The 19,965-nt window shown below is 48.9% G+C and overlaps 9 protein-coding genes across 9 annotated transcripts; 3 read left to right on the top strand and 6 right to left on the bottom strand.

Annotated features, from left to right (window-relative positions):
- Nucleotides 1-1,013: 1,013 nt before the first annotated feature.
- On the top strand, nucleotides 1,014-1,953 carry N7484_003298 (putative transcription factor RfeG; the record flags this gene model as incomplete). Its single annotated transcript, XM_057113718.1, has 3 exons — nucleotides 1,014-1,133; nucleotides 1,192-1,236; nucleotides 1,318-1,953. 3 exons carry the CDS (start codon nucleotides 1,014-1,016, stop codon nucleotides 1,951-1,953), a joined length of 801 nt encoding a protein of 266 aa, XP_056973858.1.
- Nucleotides 1,954-3,918: 1,965 nt separating this feature from the next.
- On the bottom strand, nucleotides 3,919-4,239 carry N7484_003297 (NADH:ubiquinone oxidoreductase subunit NDUFA3; the record flags this gene model as incomplete). The annotated part of the gene is made up of 2 exons (XM_057113717.1): nucleotides 3,919-3,965; nucleotides 4,056-4,239. The coding sequence occupies 2 exons, from the start codon at nucleotides 4,237-4,239 to the stop codon at nucleotides 3,919-3,921; spliced, it is 231 nt and encodes a 76-aa protein (XP_056973857.1).
- A 371-nt stretch (nucleotides 4,240-4,610) lies between these two features.
- Nucleotides 4,611-6,163, top strand: N7484_003296 (dolichyl-diphosphooligosaccharide-protein glycotransferase; the record flags this gene model as incomplete). Its single annotated transcript, XM_057113716.1, has 4 exons — nucleotides 4,611-4,752; nucleotides 4,804-4,914; nucleotides 4,968-5,674; nucleotides 5,744-6,163. 4 exons carry the CDS (start codon nucleotides 4,611-4,613, stop codon nucleotides 6,161-6,163), a joined length of 1,380 nt encoding a protein of 459 aa, XP_056973856.1.
- Nucleotides 6,164-6,483: 320 nt separating this feature from the next.
- N7484_003295 (PET191 family protein) lies at nucleotides 6,484-7,030 on the bottom strand (the record flags this gene model as incomplete). Its single annotated transcript, XM_057113715.1, has 3 exons — nucleotides 6,484-6,667; nucleotides 6,762-6,903; nucleotides 7,006-7,030. The coding sequence occupies 3 exons, from the start codon at nucleotides 7,028-7,030 to the stop codon at nucleotides 6,484-6,486; spliced, it is 351 nt and encodes a 116-aa protein (XP_056973855.1).
- Nucleotides 7,031-7,380: 350 nt separating this feature from the next.
- N7484_003294 (sterol esterase) lies at nucleotides 7,381-8,931 on the top strand (the record flags this gene model as incomplete). Its single annotated transcript, XM_057113714.1, has 1 exon — nucleotides 7,381-8,931. One exon carries the CDS (start codon nucleotides 7,381-7,383, stop codon nucleotides 8,929-8,931), a length of 1,551 nt encoding a protein of 516 aa, XP_056973854.1.
- A 248-nt stretch (nucleotides 8,932-9,179) lies between these two features.
- On the bottom strand, nucleotides 9,180-10,120 carry N7484_003293 (uncharacterized protein; the record flags this gene model as incomplete). The annotated part of the gene is made up of 3 exons (XM_057113713.1): nucleotides 9,180-9,521; nucleotides 9,584-9,990; nucleotides 10,081-10,120. The coding sequence occupies 3 exons, from the start codon at nucleotides 10,118-10,120 to the stop codon at nucleotides 9,180-9,182; spliced, it is 789 nt and encodes a 262-aa protein (XP_056973853.1).
- A 542-nt stretch (nucleotides 10,121-10,662) lies between these two features.
- N7484_003292 (uncharacterized protein) lies at nucleotides 10,663-12,009 on the bottom strand (the record flags this gene model as incomplete). The annotated part of the gene is made up of 4 exons (XM_057113712.1): nucleotides 10,663-11,016; nucleotides 11,329-11,701; nucleotides 11,761-11,881; nucleotides 11,934-12,009. The coding sequence occupies 4 exons, from the start codon at nucleotides 12,007-12,009 to the stop codon at nucleotides 10,663-10,665; spliced, it is 924 nt and encodes a 307-aa protein (XP_056973852.1).
- Nucleotides 12,010-13,426: 1,417 nt separating this feature from the next.
- N7484_003291 (Zn(II)2Cys6 transcription factor domain-containing protein) lies at nucleotides 13,427-14,867 on the bottom strand (the record flags this gene model as incomplete). Its single annotated transcript, XM_057113711.1, has 3 exons — nucleotides 13,427-14,230; nucleotides 14,290-14,631; nucleotides 14,685-14,867. 3 exons carry the CDS (start codon nucleotides 14,865-14,867, stop codon nucleotides 13,427-13,429), a joined length of 1,329 nt encoding a protein of 442 aa, XP_056973851.1.
- A 500-nt stretch (nucleotides 14,868-15,367) lies between these two features.
- N7484_003290 (putative RSC complex subunit (Sth1)) lies at nucleotides 15,368-19,820 on the bottom strand (the record flags this gene model as incomplete). The annotated part of the gene is made up of 4 exons (XM_057113710.1): nucleotides 15,368-15,595; nucleotides 15,653-19,371; nucleotides 19,433-19,589; nucleotides 19,707-19,820. The coding sequence occupies 4 exons, from the start codon at nucleotides 19,818-19,820 to the stop codon at nucleotides 15,368-15,370; spliced, it is 4,218 nt and encodes a 1,405-aa protein (XP_056973850.1).
- Between the last annotated feature and the right edge of the window lie 145 nt (nucleotides 19,821-19,965).

The following is a 19,965-nucleotide window of genomic DNA, read 5'->3' as shown; positions in this document are numbered from 1 at the left end:
CCCAAGGGCACAGACTGAAGAGCAATCCAAGCTGGAGTAGACTACGGGGGATCGGCCTTGGACAAAGTTTACGGCGTCTTTAGGATCAAAGACTAGGACAGGGATTAACTCAGGGTTCTTGTTAATTTGCTAGGGTCAGTGGATTCATCGGCTACGAACAGAGTGGTACAACAGTGTACTTTGGATTGAAATTAAATTTTTTTCGATTCCGAATTTCTCAATTTTCTGGTTTCCACTCTAAGCCGTATTCGACCGTGCATGCTTTTTCACGCCTTGACTTGATAGAGAAGTGGGGGGAGTCGTGGCACCAGCCCAAGAGGACGGCCCAACCGCCCTGCCCACTTTAGTTCACCCCTTCTCCTCTTCCTCTTCTTCCTTCCCATCGACGTCTCTCCTCCCCTACCTCTCCCTCCCGACTCGTCTTTTGCAGGGAAAAGAAAATAATCCACGAACCTACCCCTATAAAAACGGAAACTAGGAAGTGTGGACCCAACTTCCCAAAATCCGGATCTCTCAATCTCGCCTCGGTGTTTCTTTTTCTCCTCTCAGCCTCGCAGACTTGATTTAGTCTTTTCGACCTTGGACTCGATATATCTCCCTAGGATTTGATTTGCTTTATTTGCCCTGGACAACCACTCTGGACCCCTAAAGGATTCCCTGGATATTCTTCCCCTGGACAGAAAGGACACCAGTTTTTTGCTCTTCCGACCATAGGATCCTCTTTTTCTTCTGTGGCCATCTTCCGTGGATTATATTCGAAACCAGTGAAAATTCCCCTCAGGAACCGACTCTCTCCCGTCATTTAAAGTGGTGACGACCGTGGACATTTTCACACCGGTCGCTCTATAGAAAAGCAAAGTCAAAACTTGTACATTCTTTCCAATATAACGGATCCAACAACCACCTTACCCAAAGGATTTCAGTACCCCGGATTTTCATTTCTTTTTTTTGGCCCGGACTTGAGGAAAACCCGTTGAACTATCCGGACAGTATTATTTCCTCAGGAACACATTATGACAGGCCGTCAAAATGAATACTTTATCCCCGGTGATGGAATCAGCCGCGAGGTAATCCAAGCAGATATCTGTCGTTACCTTGGAAATGATGCACTTGTGCGACCCGGCAACCATGAAGTCCGTCCTCTATTTCTTTGATATGTTTTCGAGCGTCTTGACTAACCCCACCACACAGGGCCGTCCGGGATTTTTCATCCGTGCCTATCGGAATCTCACATCAGTAAGTGGACATGTGTCGATCCAAAAGCCAAGCCAACGACAAGGAGAACCCCATCTGACCAAGGACCATCTGGATTTACAGGAAATGATTGCTGATCTCAAGGCTGACTCCGCTCGGTGGGAGGCGGATGTCTCGCGTCGGGCTGACTTAGGCTATCCACGAGGTAGTTACATTCAAGATGTGAACATGTCACACCCCCCTAGTTCTGGCCCTGCCAACTATGCCACTTCGGCCGTCCATGAGGTTCGCCAACAACAGGGGCCGTCCCCAACTACCTTCAGTGCAGCTCCTGCACAGACCTACATGGAATATCCCCAAGGTTCCTATGCTGGATCCCAGAATGTTTCCTACAACCAACCCCCCTCTTCCTACAGCTCTACACATTCGCCCTACGGATCAGGCCAAGCTCCGTATCCCCCACCTCAAGTCTCATACTCTGGTCCTCCTCAACCCGTGGTTACGGCTGCTGACATGCACCCCACTTCCTATACCTATGCAACCGGTTATGGCTACGAGGGTGGCCGAAATGCCCCCAGGTATCCAGGACCCGGCTATAATGACCAGCCGGACTATTCTCCCCAGACCACTGGGATGACATACCCTGCTACCACTGCCCCAGATCCCCGGATAGGAGGAATGGAGCCGAGATATACCCCGGAATACGAGCGCAGTAGGCCGCAACCCACCAGAGAACGAGACCCGCATCGCCGGCGGTAAAACTAAAGCTAGCCTGGCACTTAGTTTTGTCTTGTGCATTGCATGGATTTTTTTCTCCATCATTGTGGCCCACCGGATGAAATGTTCTAGTATACCGCCTTGGACTATGATGAAAACCTGGAACTTGATGATGTCGATGATCACTAAAAAAACCTTCCTTGGATCCTTTCCATTTCCGCCTCTACAAATATCGACTTTGCTTCCTTCACTATCTCTCTCCTCTTCTCTTGAAAGTCCAGGATGTTCCTACTGAGGGACAAAACTCATCAAGCACATGGTCCAATTCAGGCCCACTTTCCATGGTTCGTCGGATATGGATGCCATTTCTACTTCCACGGACTGAAAACCCCACTGGAGACTACTGGCGCCAAGCTTCGGGTCTGTGACTCGAGTAAGAACCACCAGGCGGGTCTTCCACATTTAATTATTCTGCGCTATCGTGCAGTTGGCCGGTTAGGAGCATTTTGCGTTGAACTGGGTACTCTATGAAAAGGGTGGCTTTCCTCCATTTCGAATTGTTTTGTTTCCTGATTTTTAATGACTTGGCCCGGATACTCACTAGCCATGGGGTTTTGTCATGCTTTTTTATATCTTTTCCCTGGGTTGTTTTGATGGTGTACAGGATTTGTGCTCTCTTTTTTTTTTTTTTTTTTTTTAAGCAATGTTTGTTCCTATTCCCCTTAGGACTTTTGACTTGACCGGGACATACGGCTCGTGCCTCGCATGTTTACTTTTTGGATTGAAGCCTTCTGGCCGGGAGAGACTGCTTTGATAAAGCGATGCTGATGAACGAACTACATGTAGATATGAGCATATACGGCGTTATCCGTTCTGTGGCTGACGCTTTGATTTTGATCGGTCTCATCAATATTAATTGAACCTTTCAATGCCATTTTATTCCCGGGCTTTCAAGATCAATCTTTACTTTAGACACTGCAGGGCTGCTGACTGCAGGAGTAGTCCGCATTATGACTTTAGGGCTCGAATCAGACCAAACAATCCATCTCAAATTTTGTATTGCGTAAGGTTTGATCTGCTCAAATCTTCGACCTAAAAAATGCCTCCAAAGATAGTCCCTGGATAAACTCCAACTTCCAATGGTCACACATGATAGCCAGTGGTCGCCCGACAATTGACTTAAGGCTTTCGGAGTTAACACTACGCACCTAGGGACATGGTAGTCGATCAATACTACAGCGAGCCTCTGAACTACTGGGAACGAGTTCTTTCCAAGAATAATGCACATTCTTCGGGTCTCGAACCGCATAAAAGAGCACAAAAGAAACCTCCAGAATTCTGGGTTCCGAGGCTCCAAGCAACGTCCATGCGAAGTGTGATGTTCAAACATGATGTTGTGACCCATCTCACTTGCAGTAAATATAATGGATCCTCCTATTTTTCAGGCACCTAATCCAGTCCATGGTTGGAAATATCAACAGGCCAAATATGATCGCAATTTCAAACACTGATAACAACCTTGGAAGTAATACACCTAAAGACAACATAGAAAAGCAAGCACAATGGTCTAAATCTACGTTGATGCCGAGCGCCCGTTCAAATTTCTCTTGTTGTTACGTATGCTAGACCTAGCGTAGGTACTGGGTATTAAGTTGTTTACGTTTGTCTGGGATAGCGACTCGGGGTCGGTTATATGATCACTCTCAAAACATAGTACATACACTGGCAGCGCAATAGTCTGGGTACCCGACGTGCCGAGACCATATACGCAAACAAGATTGGTATCAAAACGCCTCTTTATGGGGAGAAACGATCAACAATGGGATCGTTCGTTTCTTGCTGGTCAACAGGTCAGGCTATATTAAACAGCCCTGCTATCGACCTCGGTAATTCAAGGCAACATTGCTAAATCCCCATATTTCGGTCTCAAATAACGCGCATCAATTTTAAGACCAGAAATTGTCAAACGGGGTTTTGCTTTCTAGCGGCTCGACGATTATCGGTCTTTTACTCGTCCTCGAAGCCCTTGGGGATTGATCGCGGGCCCTTCGGGACTGTGCGCATTGAATTGAATGGTTAGACTCAGACTCTCAGAAGTTGAAATTCCCACTAAGAGAAAGTTTGGAAGAGTCGGGGATTCTTACGAGGGTATGAGAGGGGGATAGGCTCGGGGTCAACGTCGCCGAGAGCCCGGCGGATGGGGGGCAGGGTAACCAGCGCGACCGGGCCCATGGATCCAATGATCAGAGAGAAGAAAATGGCAGGCTTCTCATGAGCAGCCCAGCGGATGTAGCGGAGGGGAGTTGACCAGAATTGAGGGGAAGACATAGTGACGAGACGAGGTCAGTCGACAAGACTTTGAGGTGAAGATTTTCGATGATGCGGCGTCAATGTCCGAAAGTCTCTGTAGGCCACAAATTCAGGCGAGAGAAATTGAGGACGAGCGAGGCCACTGGTATGCTGTGGCGTGGGAGGGGGTAGACCGATGACGAGGATCAAAATCGAGAGACCGTGGGGAAGAGGTGAGGTTCAAAGGTCCCGGAGATGCGCAGGTCCCGAAAGTCTTGGCATCCACCCGATTAACACGTCGCCCTTTCTATCTATACAACTCCGAAATTCTCCCCTCATCAACCCCATCACCTCTTCTTCTTTTCTCTTTCTCAAGGTGTCCCGCTCCGCTGTGCGGAAATATCCTCAAAATGCGGTGGTACCTTGCGTTGCTTGTCTGCGCCCTCATGGCTGCCGTAAATGCTCTGAGTAGCTCTGGCAGCCGCCTGCTGGTGGTCTTGGACGATACCACAGACAAGAGCGCTTACTCGATACTTTGGTCAGATTTGGAAGGTAACTAATATCGATATCCACCTGATTAACTGTTGCTTACCAAATTCATAGGCCGCGGATACGATCTGTCTTTCGAATCGCCCAAGAGTGACAAGCTGTCCCTCTTCGAACATGGCGAAAGAGCTTACGATCACCTCCTGATTCTTCCCCCGAAGTCGAAGGGTGAGTAGCTTGAATATCTAGGGTGGACAGCTTCAATTGACTAAAATCATTAGGACTTGGCCCTAATCTGACCCCGAAGAACATTCTGGACTTCATGAACAAAGACGGCAACATCATCCTCGCCCTCTCCGGCAAGGCCTCTACCTCAAGTGCCATTAGCTCCCTCCTCCTCGAACTCGATATCCACCTTTCGAACGACCGCTCCGCTGTTGTCATTGATCACTTCAACTACGACACAATCTCGGCCGCTGAGAAGCACGATGTCCTCTTGCTTGAGCGCCCCGGTCCCTTGCGTCCTGATGTTAAGGCCCTCTTTGATGGTGAGGGCGTTCTCGCTCTCCCACGTGTCGCCCCCCAGACTCTGGGCAGCAACAGCCAGCTTATTTCGCCCATTCTGCGAGCTCCTGCCACCGCTTACGCGTACAACCCCAAGGAAGAGGTGCCTTCGCCCGACGACATTGAAGCCACCGGCTCCCAGTTGAATGTGGTCTCGGCGGTTCAAGCTCTCAACTCGGCCCGCTTCGTTGTTTTGGGCTCCGTGGAGGCCCTTGAGGACCAGTGGTTCTCTGGCTCTGTCAAGGCTCTCAACGGCAAGAAGGTTCCTACCGTTAACCGGGAGTTTGCTAAGCAATTGACTGGCTGGGCTTTCAAGGAGACTGGTGTGCTGAAGGTTGGAAAGATTGAGCACCACCTAGCCACCGATGGTGAGGTGGCTGCCGAAGACCTGAACCCCAAGATCTACCGCGTTAAGAACGAGACCGTGCGTCAGCCAGACATTTCGAAGCTCTTGTTTCTCATCACAAGCTAACCACTTCTTTTTTTCTAATAGGTTTTCAACATTGAAGTTTCCGAATACTCCTATGACAAGTGGGTGCCCTTCGAGGTCCCCGCTGAAGATGAATTGCAGCTGGAATTCACCATGCTCTCTCCCTTCCACCGTCTCGCCCTCAAGCCTACCAGCCGTACCGAGACCAGCGCTGTCTACAGCACCCAGTTCACTACTCCAGACCAGCACGGTATCTTCTCGTTCCGTGTGAACTACAAGCGTCCTTTCCTCACCAACATTGAGGAGAAGCATGAGGTGACCGTGCGTCACTTCGCCCACGATGAATACCCTCGCAGCTGGGCCATCACTGGTGGTTGGGTGTGGATTGCCGGTCTGTGGTCGGTGATCGGAGGTTTCCTGGCCTTTGTCATTATCTGGCTCTACTCGGCACCTGTGGCCGACAAGGTCAAGAAGACCCAGTAGATCTGTACTCATTTGTACCGTCAATGATGATGTGAAATTATATACTTTTTTTTCTCTTGCGATTGCATAGGTATTCTTAGGCTACAAATCAACCTGAGTTTCGACAGTATATAATTTTGGAAGGCGTTATCTGTACAGATATCGTTCTTATGCAAGAGACTGGAGATTGTGCCAATGTTTCAATAATAAGATAATAAATAGAACTCCAGACCATGCCAGCATGTATCAAAACTTCCACGCATTTGTAGAATACACAGAAACCGCACAACGAGAGCATACCGCTCTACAATCGATTGGCATCATTCTTCCCCCAAACTTCCCTAAAGACCACGAGTCTTCTCGGGGTCCATCTGCACTTCATCGCCGCTGATTTCCTTAACAGTCGTGTAAGCCGGACGCCCAGCATACAGCTGTTCGGACTGAGCTCCTTGTCCATCGGTATCCTTGGCCATAGAAATCGGATGATTTCCTCGGAAACGCTTGCGCATATCGATCATACCGCGCCTGTCAGAATAGGAAAAGCAGATTAGCCACTGTTGCCTGTCTTGTCCTCTGTAATTGAACTCTCCAGTCCGGTATCGCCGAATAATCCACTTACCTGCACTCGCTGAATCCCTTCTTCAGCTGCTGGCATTTGGTAGGCAATTGCTCTGCCAGCGGAGAGCTCAGGCACTCACGCGGCGTGTGCCGTTGGACCATAATACAGTCCGACTCCTGCAGGCATTGGGCCAATGCCTCCCCTACAAACAATGTGTTCAGCGCATTGAGACAAGAATTTGGGGATGCTTGTTCACGGCAAGCGATCCAGGGGCTGTATCACCACGGGAAAGTGTGCGACTCACGGATATCCTGACACGAGCTAGGCATGATGATCTTCTCGAATTGGTGAGTCTTCGTAGCGGAACATTTGGGACAAATTCAGGCGGATCATACCACTTGGTTCTGATTGGTTGACCCCGGATGAGGTAAGCGTCGCCCTGAGCGCTTTCACATGCGCAGATGACGTCGCGAACATCGATGTCAATTGCTTTCCAACTCATTAACAACTTACGGCCTCGTCAGTGTCGATTAGTACACTGTTCTCTTTAGGTATATGCATAATTAACCAGACAGTCAACCATCATGTCTCGTGTACCCTTTATCGGGAGGTTATTTTGGTAAGTTACCAACCTGGGCGCGCCAAGTACCACAACATCGTTCAAAGATCATAGCAAATAATGTCGTACCTTAGGTTTGAGTACCTGGCACTGCTAGGATCCTTGATCTTAGTATTCCTAGAGACTATCATTCATCTAATAACATTCTGCCTTCGTGAGTCCAGATCCTTGTATTACCCCGTGCTTCCAACTGACGTGCAGCTAGCATCGCCGATCATTCGATTTTGCCACGATCAGTCGAAGAAACTCTTCAATGTGCTTATCTCAAAAGACTCGCATGATAAACGACCCAAGGATGAGATCCTTGCCGCGTCCATAGCAGAGGCGTCGGACTTCGTCGAGATGTGCGCCTTGTTTGGATATGAGGCGGAGGAGCATATCGTCCAAACTTCTGATGGATATCTTCTTGGACTGCACCGACTGGCTTACCGGAGAGGTGAAGAAAATATGCGGGTCAATCAGGGACCTGGCTCAATTACCAAGAAAGTCGTCTATCTTCACCATGGTCTCCTCATGTCCAGTGAGGTGTGGGTCGCCTTGACCGATGAACAGCGGTGTCTTCCGTTCCAGCTGGTCGAAAAGGGCTATGATGTTTGGCTTGGAAATAATCGGGGCAATAAGTATGCGAAGAAATCTGTACAGTTCTCGCCTGGGTCAAATGAGTTCTGGGACTTTTCCATTGATCAGTTCGCCTTTCACGATATCCCAAACAGCATCGAGTACATCCTCGATGTGACCACCCAGCCATCGCTATCATACATTGGTTTCTCGCAGGGTACCGCGCAGGCATTTGCAACCCTATCTATCCACCCACTGCTCAACCAAAAGGTTGATGTTTTCGTGGCCCTGGCTCCGGCAATGGCGCCTTCCGGCCTCCGCAATCGTATCGTCGACTCTCTCATGAAGGCCTCTCCAAACTTCTTGTTCCTCCTCTTCGGTAGACGCAGTATCCTTTCCTCAACAACGATGTGGCAGACAATCTTGTATCCGCCAATCTATGTCCGCATCATTGATACTGCCCTTTCAGTCCTGTTCAACTGGCAATGTCGCAATATCACCCGAACCCAAAAGCTCGCCGCATATCTCCACCTTTACTCCTTCACGAGTACTAAGTCCGTCGTTCACTGGTTCCAGATCATCCGCAACAAAAATTTCCAGTTCTATGACGACGAACTGCAAACCCCTTTCAGCATTGTTGCAAGTGAGCGCTTCTACAAGCCTGTCAAGTACCCGACCCGCAACATCAAGACACCTATAGTGCTCCTTTACGGCGGCAGCGATAGTCTTGTTGACATCAATGTCATGTTGCAGGGCTTACCTCGTGGGACCGTCGCCAAGCCAATACCCACTTACGAGCACTTGGACTTTTTGTGGGCCGAGGATGTGGACCGACAAGTCTTTCACCATGTATTTGACGCATTGGAGACATATAGCCCGAAGAGCGTCAACGGTGTTCAAACAAACGGTGTCAACGGTGCTAACGGCATTGATCCAAATCCAACCAACTTTCTCGATGAAAGACCTTCTATCACAACGCATGCCTCGAATAGCTCTCTACCAAGACACCGGACAAACTTGACAGTCGATCCTGGCTACAGCCCAGCGCCATAGTCTTTTAGTTGATTCACTTTCAGCGCTCCTGTACATCTGCATTCTTTCCACGCACATACCCCTGGCATACAAGCCACATACACTCTGTTCTTTTAATTTATTGTTTAGTCAAGGACACAATATACACGACTTGGTACCTAGACAATACAATGGCTTTCACACCTTTGAAGATCTTTCGAGGTCATCGACTCAAATGACTAGCTAAACAACCTTGGTATATGGATCATGCTATTAGATGTGACATGAGACTAAACCATATAAGCCCCTCCAGTAGCCTGAAAGGTCTGGCCAGTCAACCACTGCGACTCGGGGCTTGCAATAAAGGCCGCAATGTTCGAGATATCGTCTGGAAGCCCAACACGACCAAGCGGAGACCACTTCGATAACATAACCTCAATCTCCTCCGGCGTCATCTTATCTCCACCAGGGATATACTCAGCCGAGTTCTCATCATACATATCCGTCTTCACCCCACCCGCAGCAATACAATTGACGGTAATATTCCGCGGACCAAAGTCAACCGCAAGACACTTGGTCATACCCTGAACAGCCGCCTTGGAAGCCGCATAGACAGCATGACGGGGAACACCCTGGATAAAGGCCAAGTATTAGCTAAAGCACCAGAAACGTCAACATTGTCAAACACTCATACCTTAACAGCCGAAATCGACGAAGTCAACATGACCCGCCCATGATCCGCCATATACTTATACGCCTGCTGCGCAACAAAATACTGGCCCTTAACATTCACGCCGAAAACCCGATCGATATCCGCACCCGTTGTCTCTGAATGCTCGGCGAAGTACTCGATTCCCGAGTTACTGACCGCGATATCCAGTCGACCGAATTTCTCCATGATCGTCTGAAACATCGCGCTCACTTCGTCCTCTTGGGAGACGTCGGCTTTCACTGTGAGGGCCGTTACGCCGTGCGAGCGAACTTGTTCAGCTACGGCCTCTGCAGCCGTGGCGGATGATACATAGTTGATCGCAAGATTCGCGCCGTGCTCGGCGAGTTTAATAGCAATGGCTGCGCCGATGCCTCGACTTCCTCCGGTGACTGGATTATAGTTGGTATCAGTGGATTTGGGATATAGGGCATGGGCGGGGTTATGGGCGGGAGATCAGTAGCCAAGCGGAGAACTCTCACCTAATGCCACTTTTCCGGCTAAATTCTTGTTTACGGACATGATTGTGGTGGGGTGTGATAAAGTTGGGTTGATCTCGGTCTTGAGGGGTTCGTTAGGAACTTCCGATTTAATGGCTGATCGTCGCTTTGCAGCAGAAGAATCGGTGTGGAATGTATGCAGCTCATTGGTTTTTGTTTATCTGACTCGTTCGGCTAATGCACGGGGGTCATGCAGACCAACTGCTGCTCAAGGATTTGTGGCGTGATTTGCTCGGCTGAAAGTACTAAGATAGAGAGGACGCCATAGTGCAGACTCCGAGGTGGTCATATTGAATAAGCACTAGTCATGACATGGTTCGTCAAGACGGGTTTCTGTTTCTTCCGTTTCTCCTCTCACAAGACAGAATGTGAGGATCAAGGCCGCAATGACAAATGCTAATTTTATTAAATTAACATGACTCCAGTGTCTAGATGAGAGGACTCACCCGGTGCAGCGATGAAGCTTTTCCTGAAAATCGCTTCCACTGATTGTCGCACGTCCTGAGGAAGCGAGGCAGCGTATCGACGATGTTTTAATATTTCCTTCACCATCTTCCAAGCATATCAGCTCATGAAATGGAAAGGCTTCTGGGGACATAGTTCACTCACTCTCATTCCCTCTGGAGTTACTCCAAACTCATTTTCCAGGCCATTCGCAAAACTACTTCGAATGAGCCAGGATGTAACCGATACACCCATAACAGACCCAATTTGCTGCATCAGATAATACGTCGTGATCAATCTCGCTGTGTAGGCCTGGGGCGAGTGAGCGGATAATGCCACGAACTGGGTGGAGAAGAGTATGCCTAGTCCTACTCCACAGCAGAAGGGATAGACTAGTTCCAAGATTGACGGGTTGAAGAAACACCATCGGATTGCAATCATGGCGTAGCTCACGATGCACAGGATCAGTCCCATCTGAGTCAATTTATGATACCGCCCAGTTCTGGGGTCTTGGATTAGTTTCCATTCAGAGAAGTCGTCTGGATATGGGAACGACCAACGTTTGAATTTGTTTTCCTGCTAAGAAGCCACCAAGAGCACCCCCAAGGGCTGGAGGTGTTAGACAAGCCGATGCTGCAGCCATTGAAAAACCTTTCGTGCGAACAAAGTACTCGCTGATTGCTGAGACAATCTGATAGCTCTCAGCATTGGTCAATATGGAGGGAAATGCTAAGTGTAACTCACTGCGAGGTCTGCGATCATTAGTAAGATTTGCACTGCACACACAATGCCGGTTTGGCTGGACATCATGAAAGATAATGGAATCAGGGGTCTTTTGGCCCAATGAACCTCGTGCGCACAGAAGACACCCGCGAGCAACAAGCTAGCAGCTCCAAGACCTGTGCTAATGTACAGTCTCTTTTCTGGGAATATATCACCTTGTAGTACTTGCACCATCATCAGGGCTGATACGATTGCACACACGAGGAACATGATGCCTAATACGTCCAGGTTTCCAGCACCGGGGGTTTTTTCTTCTTGTCTCTCCTGGTTGTCATCAAGTACGGCGGACTGTGGGTCCTGAGGTGCATCCTTTGGAAGCTGGCAGACAGTGACAAGAGCGCAAAGCAAGACAATCGGTACATGGAGGAGGAATGACCTATGAAACCATAGTCAGACTTGAAGCATTCCAGGATTCTCAAAGCAGGGAATTCTTACCATCTCCATCCTACCAACGTCGCCAGGAATCCTCCGAGGGCCCCTCCGACGCTAAATCCAATCATCGTTACAGTCATGAAATAGCTTCGTAGAATCGCCACTCCGAATGGGCCACCAATATCTGAACAAAGGTGAGTTCTTATTCTTGGAAGTTTGGATTGATTTTGACTCACCATTCAAGAGCACGGAGGATAAATCTAGCATCCCCGAGCTTCCAAAGCCAGTGACGACTCTTGCTAGAATAGACATGTAAATGTTGATCGATGCTCCCCTATGCATAGTCAGTATTTCCTTCGTCGGGGCATCTATTGATTCCTACATCGCCAAGCAGCCTACTCCATATACGACATAGGAGAATAGATAGGTACGGTCCCTGCCCCAGACATCACAGAGATGACCATACTACTTTGGAGTTAGTAGATGCCCAAATCAAACTACGAATGGCGGGAGGAAATTATATTGGGCTTACAATCGGAAGAGAAACCATATATCCAAGATTGTATCCAGTAACGAGCCACGTACTGACTGTGGTAGCTTCAAAGTCGGCCGCAATATCTGAGGCCGTGGATAGAACAAACGAGTCATCAGAGGAAGCCAGAAAGGATGCTGTCATTGAGGGCATATTAGATCAATTTCGGGTTTTGTGTTGATGGCATCATACAAAGGAGCATCACAGCTAGAAAGCTGCTCCCAATCTTGGATCTGATTCCATTCTCCAAATCCTGGTCGTCGGCAATCGACCTCTGGATAAGCAATGATTCCTCATTTGCCGCCATTATTCAGGCAGAGAAAAGTGCAGTTCCTATGTCGGCGATGCACCTGGGAATAGTTGGGTGGCTATATTCCAGGTATTCTTGCCCTGAACAGGCAAATAGACGGAAGTGATAGAAATGTGACGGCATCGGACTCGGTATTGTCAGATCATTCACAGTAGAACTGGAGGTTGCACAGTCACAAATAGTCTCGAATCCTTGCATATGATAATGCGTTGGAAAACTTTCCATCTCGTCTCGACGATCTCATTGGTCTCGACGTGGTAACATTGCTTTTTGCGCAGCCAAGCAAGGAGATCAGCCGCAGGGCAGATCTGTAGCTCACTCTACTATTTCAGTCAAAATCAGTTCTTTGCTTTTTCTTGTGCAAACAAACCTTTTACTCGTCCATCAAGTATCTCCGATTGAGACAAGTGAACAAAAGAGCGATGACGGCGGTTGTGCTATATTGATGGTACTGGACCACTGCTAACATGGGATCCCTGACCGTGATTTGACTAGCGTGTGTTGTTATTCGTGAGCCGCATACCCTGCTAGAAGAAGAACCCTGATAAAATAGGTTAAGTCTCCATGACCTTGACCTCTCGGGCTGAGACGGGGAACGGGGGAAATGGGGCAATGGGCTGTAGATTCTGGTTCTGACCAGTCAATTGTATATCGGGCTCCTCGGTTTCAAGGTGGCCTAACCCGATAATCTGCCATTCTTTGTTCAATGTGATAATGAAGAGTTAATGTGAAATACCAGACAACTTCAAATGAGTCTCTGTATAGAAGCCGTCTATCTTTCTCGTCTATCATCCACACCTTCGATGGCAGGGCGAATTATAGCCATATTTTCCTTTCCATTAATGAATATAGAGGACCGCCGCCTCGTACTATACGTAAGCGAGGCTCTAAAGAAAGCTAAGTCTATACCCGCACGCCTCGGCTGGAAACCGCAACAGTAGCAAGATCCTCGGGTCAGTACTATACTCCAAAAACATGCAAATAGCCACACACTCCTTCCTTATCCTCCCCTCAATCCAAGGCTGCCACTCAGATAGCAAGCACATATGCCCCATCCAATGCGCCAAAATCATAAGTGCGGGTGGGTCCCTTTTCCTCAGAAGAGCCAGGAAGTCGCACTCCAACCTCCCCATGAACGATGCACAGTGCGCAGCGTTAGGTCCAGTAAATTCCAGCTTCCTAAGGCTGCAAAGATAACTCAAAGGATCATAGTAAACACTGGTGCTCCCGGAACTTTCCTCGTCAACCCCACACAAATCCGCTAAAAGGGGATCAAGACCTTCGCGTCCTTTAGCTTCATCTTGTTTAAATATCTTGTCGCCTGTTTCATCAACCGCCTTAAATGCATCCCCCCAGATACTGGTAGATAGATACGGAGATGCAAGCGTTAGAATGGTTTTCAGTCCGCTTTGTAATGCGAGCCAGTTCATGTCTTCGGGTCTATTGGTGAGAACCCACGAATCGGCTGGCTCGAATTTCTCGGGGCAAATGGTCATTACCCCCATGAGCATGCAGGTGGATAGGAGGGCGTCGACGTTTTCGGGTTGTATTTTGGAGGACAGTGCCTTTTGGTACAGCTTGATGGCATGTTGCCACAGGTAAGACTCTGCGACGGACCGGTCTTTGTTTGGTGAGTACCGGTTATAGTGAAGCATGCCAACACCAAGGATGGTATACATGAGGTGGGCACTCTGTACCTCAGTTAGAACATTTGACAAAGGGGGATTTCCATAATGGAAAGGAAGCTCACGGTGAATGCAACGCGGACCATATCTGTTCGCATGACATTGCGGATGGCAGGGACGACAATTGTGTCAGTTGAAGATTTGACAAAATGCTGGAAGGCAACTGTGCTGAGCGGATGGTCGGAGTTTGCATTCATTAAAGCATACGGACTCCATTCTGGATCAAAGCTCAATGTAGTCTGGATGTTTTTCGTGATATCGTCAATGGCAAGAGAGGAGATGGTAGCACATGGCGCAGAAATTATCAAGTTATTTGCGCCATTGCCAGCCTCTTCTGATTCGAGAAAATAGCCACATTCAATGCCTCGGGTTGTGCACCTTCGACAGTTTGGTTTCCCTTCATCACACTGTATGGGTCTCAGTCGTATGGCTCTCCTGAGCTTTTTCATTCATAGCATACCTTGACTCTTCTCTTCTTGCATGTCAGGCAGCCAGCTCGAGATTTCTTGTGGGCTCTCCTTGAATGAAATCCATTTGATTTCTGGCCCGGGGGAGATACCCGAAATACGGTCTGAAGGTTGCGGGCCCCAGTATTATGATCAGGGGAGAATGAAAGCTCGGGAGAATGACTATTCGCCGGCATGGCGCTACGTCAATGACTCTGTATAATTTTATCCCTCGTTGGATTCAACGCATAGAAGGCATATTGTGACATGAATGGAATATCAGCTGAAATGGATTAAGGTTAAACGCATCGCCACGATCACAATCACGTGTCGAGGCTATGGCTCAATACGAGGTTGGTCAAATTAAGGTTAAGAATAAGGACATGGATAGAGTGCAATATTATGAACCGATTATTTGAATCGTTCTTGAGTAACTTGACTAGCCATACATGCTAACAAAATAACGGGTCCGACTGATCTAAAAGATCGTTTACATGGGTAAAAGACCACCCCTCGTTAATGAATCGTGGCAAACCAAAAAGCATGAATCCCTTCTCCGGATCACCTAAATCAAAACTGCAAACGCCTTCCCGAATTCGCATAATTGAATAAGAACTTTCCGGGTGGATATGACACTAACACAGACAGGGAAGAAAGAAAATTGTATGTATGACAACTTGTCCTGGTAGACAGAACATCACTCCTCGTCAAGACTGAAATCAGTACCATTCATGGTGCTGGCACTGTCAAAGTTGGAGTTGTTGAAGGTAAGCCTTAACTTGGGCTGAGCCCCGGGGGTCCCTGCAGTCAACGGAGTGTCAGCTCCGGTCGATTGACCGTCGCCAGCGATCGAGCCAGGATCATCGAAATTGGCAAACTCAGGGTGGCCCTCTGTTTGCTTTCTTAATTCCATCACACATTTATTCTGGACAGATAGTCAGTATGGGGTATAGAATGTAAAAGTTTGAAAAGAAATGCTTACCTCGATATCATTCGCATCCTGGAACAAGATACTGCCATCCTCGTTATAGGTCCGGGCATTCTGGCAGAGCAGGTGGACATCATCTCGGAACTCCTTCAGGCTCTGGTAATCGTCGCGCTTCAGCTTTTTCTCGATCTGATCCATAGCGATGGGATTCTTGATAATCATGTAGTAGTCTGGATACTGCGAGCGCGGTGGGGGCTTCATAAATGGCTCAATGATGGCACGCAGAAGAGGGCCTTCTTCGCTATCCGAGCCCTCGGCCGGAATTTCCTGCTCCATCTCCTTCAGGGACTGGATGGTGCTGGTGACAATTCGGGTCAAGGTGGCACGGTCGGCACTACTCAAAGTCTCAGGGATCTTCGGCTGACGGCCTCTCTTGCGCTTGGGCTGTGGGTTTTCTTCAATGGGTTCCTCGGCCTTGCGCTTAGGTGGAGGACCACGACGACGACCCTGCTTTTTCTGAGGGGTTTCGTCTTCATCGATGATGGACGGCTCTGGTTCTGGCGAAGAATCAACGCCTTGTGCCTTCTTATGCTTCTTATCTTTCCTGGCCGCACGTTCAGCAGCTCGGCGCTCGTTCTTCTCGATGACTTGCTCCAAGGTAAGTCGACCCTCTTCAAGACCTTCCATGGCGTCCAAGAATTGCTGCTCGGATAGACCATCGTCATATCGAGTAACCTTGCGTTCACGAGCACCACGACCGTAAACCTCCGCCTCGACTTCCTCTGTGACAGGATTATCCTCCTGCAGATAGATATCCGGCAGCTCCTCCTCACACATGAGACGCGGGTAGCGCTTCCCAGGGCCATATTTGTCGGTGAGTAGTCGTTCCTGGTCTATTTGCTGGAATACCTTGATTTCGTCTTCGGAGCGAGCCATGATTTCGTTCAGGTCATCATCATCCATTTCATCTTGTTCGCCAATCTGATCCGCAGCTTCTGCAGTATCCAAAAGGGTTCGAAGAAGGGCATCACGCTCCTCGTTGGTCGATTTATTATCGAATTTTCCGGCTTGGATGACCTTGCCATCCATGTCAAGCTTGAACTGCGCACGCTCCAGAATCTTCTCCTCGACGGAGTTGGAACTAATGAGTCGCAAAATCCGGACCTCGTTCTTCTGACCGATACGATGAGCACGATCTTGGGCTTGCAAATCCTGGTGAGGGTTCCAATCCGAATCGTAGATGATGACAGTGTCAGCAGTCTGCAAGTTCAGACCCAAACCACCGGCACGAGTGGAAAGCAAGAAGCAGAAGTAATCGGAACCCGGGTCGTTGAAGACCTTCAGAAGATCAGATCGATCATCGGACTTTGTGGAACCGTCCAAACGAAGGTATTTGAGGCCGCGCATGCGAAGGAAATCTTCCATGATGTTCATAATTTGTGTCATCTGGAAGAACATCAAGACACGGTGACCAGTTGCACGGAACTTGGGCAAGATACGGTCAAGCAATTCAAATTTACCCGCCGTTCGCCAAAGAAGATCGTTGGTCATCCGAGTAGGATTCATTTGATCTTCGACAGGCTCGAAGACGAAGGGATGGTTGCAAAGTTTCCGCAGCTGCATAAGCATGTTGCTGAGACCACGCATGCCAGTCTTTCCACCCTTGCCGTCACCAACAGCAATCTTGTTGTGGGTGACAAGTTGCTTATAAAGCTTGGCCTGCAAAGCAGAGAACCGGCACTTGACAACACGCTCTTGCTTGTCGGGCAAATCCTTCTCGACATCCTTCTTCAGACGACGCAGCAAGAATGGCCGAAGAACCTTGTGCAAGCGACGAATCACAAGCAACTGTTCTTCTTCGCTGAGGTCCATCCGGTCTTGGCCACCAGTATTGGCAAAAGGCGTGTTGAACCACTCATCGAATGACTTGACAGATTTGAAAATGTTGGGAAGAACGAAGTTCAAAAGTGCCCAAAGTTCGGGCAGATTGTTTTGCAGCGGGGTTCCAGTCAAAATCAGACGGTATCTGCTAGTGTAGTACGTCGACAATGTGCTGCTCAGCTTGGAGTTGGCGTTCTTCATACGGTGACCCTCGTCAACGATCATATGAGTCCACTTGATCTTGCTGAGAATGGGTCGGTCCTTGATGATATACTCGTAAGTAGTCAGAAGGACCTGGAAGTTACCCCAACGGATCTGTTGTTGCTGCTGCTTTCGTGCATTTGGAGGTCCCTTGTAGACAACCTTGGCGACAGAGGGAGCCCATTTGTCGAATTCAATGTTCCAATTGGTGAGTGTACTGAGAGGCACAATGACCAGGAAGGGGCCGTTGTTCCTCTTCTTTTCAATGATATGGGTGATTAAACTGATGGTCTGGATAGTTTTTCCAAGACCCATCTCGTCGGCCAGGATACCATTCAAGTTGTTGTTGTACAACGAAATCATCCACTGGAGACCCTTCAGCTGATACTCCTTCAATTGACCACCAACGAGAATGCTTGGCTGCTCCGTGACCTGCTCCTTGATACGATGGGCCACAGCATAGTAATCGATCGTCTTCTTGTTGGGATCCTGCTCGGCCTCGTCAACATCACTGTTGGCAATTTCCTCATCTTCCTCCTCCTCATCTTCCATTTCGTCGTCCTCTCCGTATCGTTCGGCTTGGTTACGCTGTTGCCGTCTAACGGACGCGGCAAGTTCTTTCAAGAATTTGTCAGTCTGGTTGAGCAAGTGCGTAATACGAGAATCCTTAGCCTGGCCAAGCAGTTTCAAGTAAGTTTCCTCATCGTTGGCCTTCAAGGCCTGAAGACGTTGCTTGGCAGTACGCTCCACACGTCGCTGCTCTTCGCGTTCCATATGCTGGTGATGCTGGACCATCATGCGGCCCAGTTTCTGAGATCGAGAGCGGTTCTGTGCCGAGTTGTTCAGGAGCTCAACACCATGGCTGAGGATGGCCTGGAGTTGATCGAACTGTTTCTTCTTCTCCCGAGTCTCGCGAGCATCCCGCTGTTGCTTCTCAAGATTCTCAGTGACCCGAGCTTCACGAAGCGAGGGCTTCTTCAGACGACGATGAACAGAACGATTAGCAGTCATTCCTTGACTATATTGGAACATCTCCCGGGAGATGGTATCCCGAAGTCGTTGCTGCTTGGCATATTTGTCCAGTGCTGAGATCTCATTGTAAATTCGAATCTTCAATGAATCGTCACGGACGGGGGTGTCATTCTTCGCAGTATCCCAGACACCGATGGAAGCTGACTGTGCAGCAAGATCTTCACGCCGGCGGGCCATCGAATGAGCCAAGGCCTCTTGGCGGCGCGCACGGATCTCCTGCAGGTCAAGGCCATAAGGCCAGGAGGCTGGGATGGTGGGACGATTTCGGCGGATGCGATATTTATGGTAGTTAATCTGCTGATGCAGGATGTCGGGTTGCTCAAGGTTGTTATACCATGTCTTCTCGGGAGTGGCATCTCCGTTGATTACGGCCGGTTCGACCGAGCCTTTCTCGACGTCATTCACGATCTTCTCTGCCGCGGCAACCATCTTCGGCCGTGATGGAGCGACTACTGAGGTGTACTCCTGGAGGCTTTGCATATCAGCCGATGTGAGTGGTTGGTTGTTCTTCGCTTTTTCGTGCAAAAGCTGTTGGTGCCGGTATAGCTCATATTGAGCTTTGGACCATGGCCCACTTCCGACTGTTGCACCTTTTTGAGTAGGAGCTTGGGGCTGGGCTTGCTGAGCTCCAGAGTTCGAAGGGGTAGAAGCATTTTGACCTAATGTAATGATCAGAGATGAACGCAACAACTGAGAAATTAAATGCGCAATGAAGCTTACCCTGGCCACCATTGGCAGCAGCGGCCTTTTTTTGTTGGTAAGCCATGACTTGAACATAGACAGAAAGGAAATATTTGTAGGTTTCTTTTTTGTCGCTCGGAAGGTCGTCAACGCGGATGCCCTTGGCGTCCATCTGTGTTTTCATCTGGCGGAGTTTCTGTGTCGAGGTTAGGGTAGGGACCAATTATAATGCGAAAGTGGACAAAGATAGGATGAATGCATTGAATGTAGTAGGGTAATATATAAATCGAGGGGGCTTGGACCGAATACTTACGTGAAGAATCTCCTTGACTTGGTCGCCATTCAGGTTCTGCAATGGGTTCGCGCCCTGTGCGGCGCTGGCGCCATTGGCTGACGCCATGTTTGGCGCCGACTGGGTGGAAGCCATGATACGCGTGATTCTTTCAATTCATAAGTGGGAATACAGGGTTGGTGGTGGTGTGGAATTGATGTAGACACGGAACTGAAGTGAATGTCGCGGACTCCACTTTGTCCCTACAATAGGTCGCGACTGAGCACCAAGGAGTAGGAAG

This window comes from Penicillium longicatenatum (assembly GCF_028827895.1).
Source record: "Penicillium longicatenatum strain IBT 33135 chromosome Unknown contig_2_segment0_segment0, whole genome shotgun sequence".
Taxonomy (NCBI): domain Eukaryota; kingdom Fungi; phylum Ascomycota; class Eurotiomycetes; order Eurotiales; family Aspergillaceae; genus Penicillium; species Penicillium longicatenatum.
This window is presented reverse-complemented; position numbering and strand designations above follow the sequence as displayed.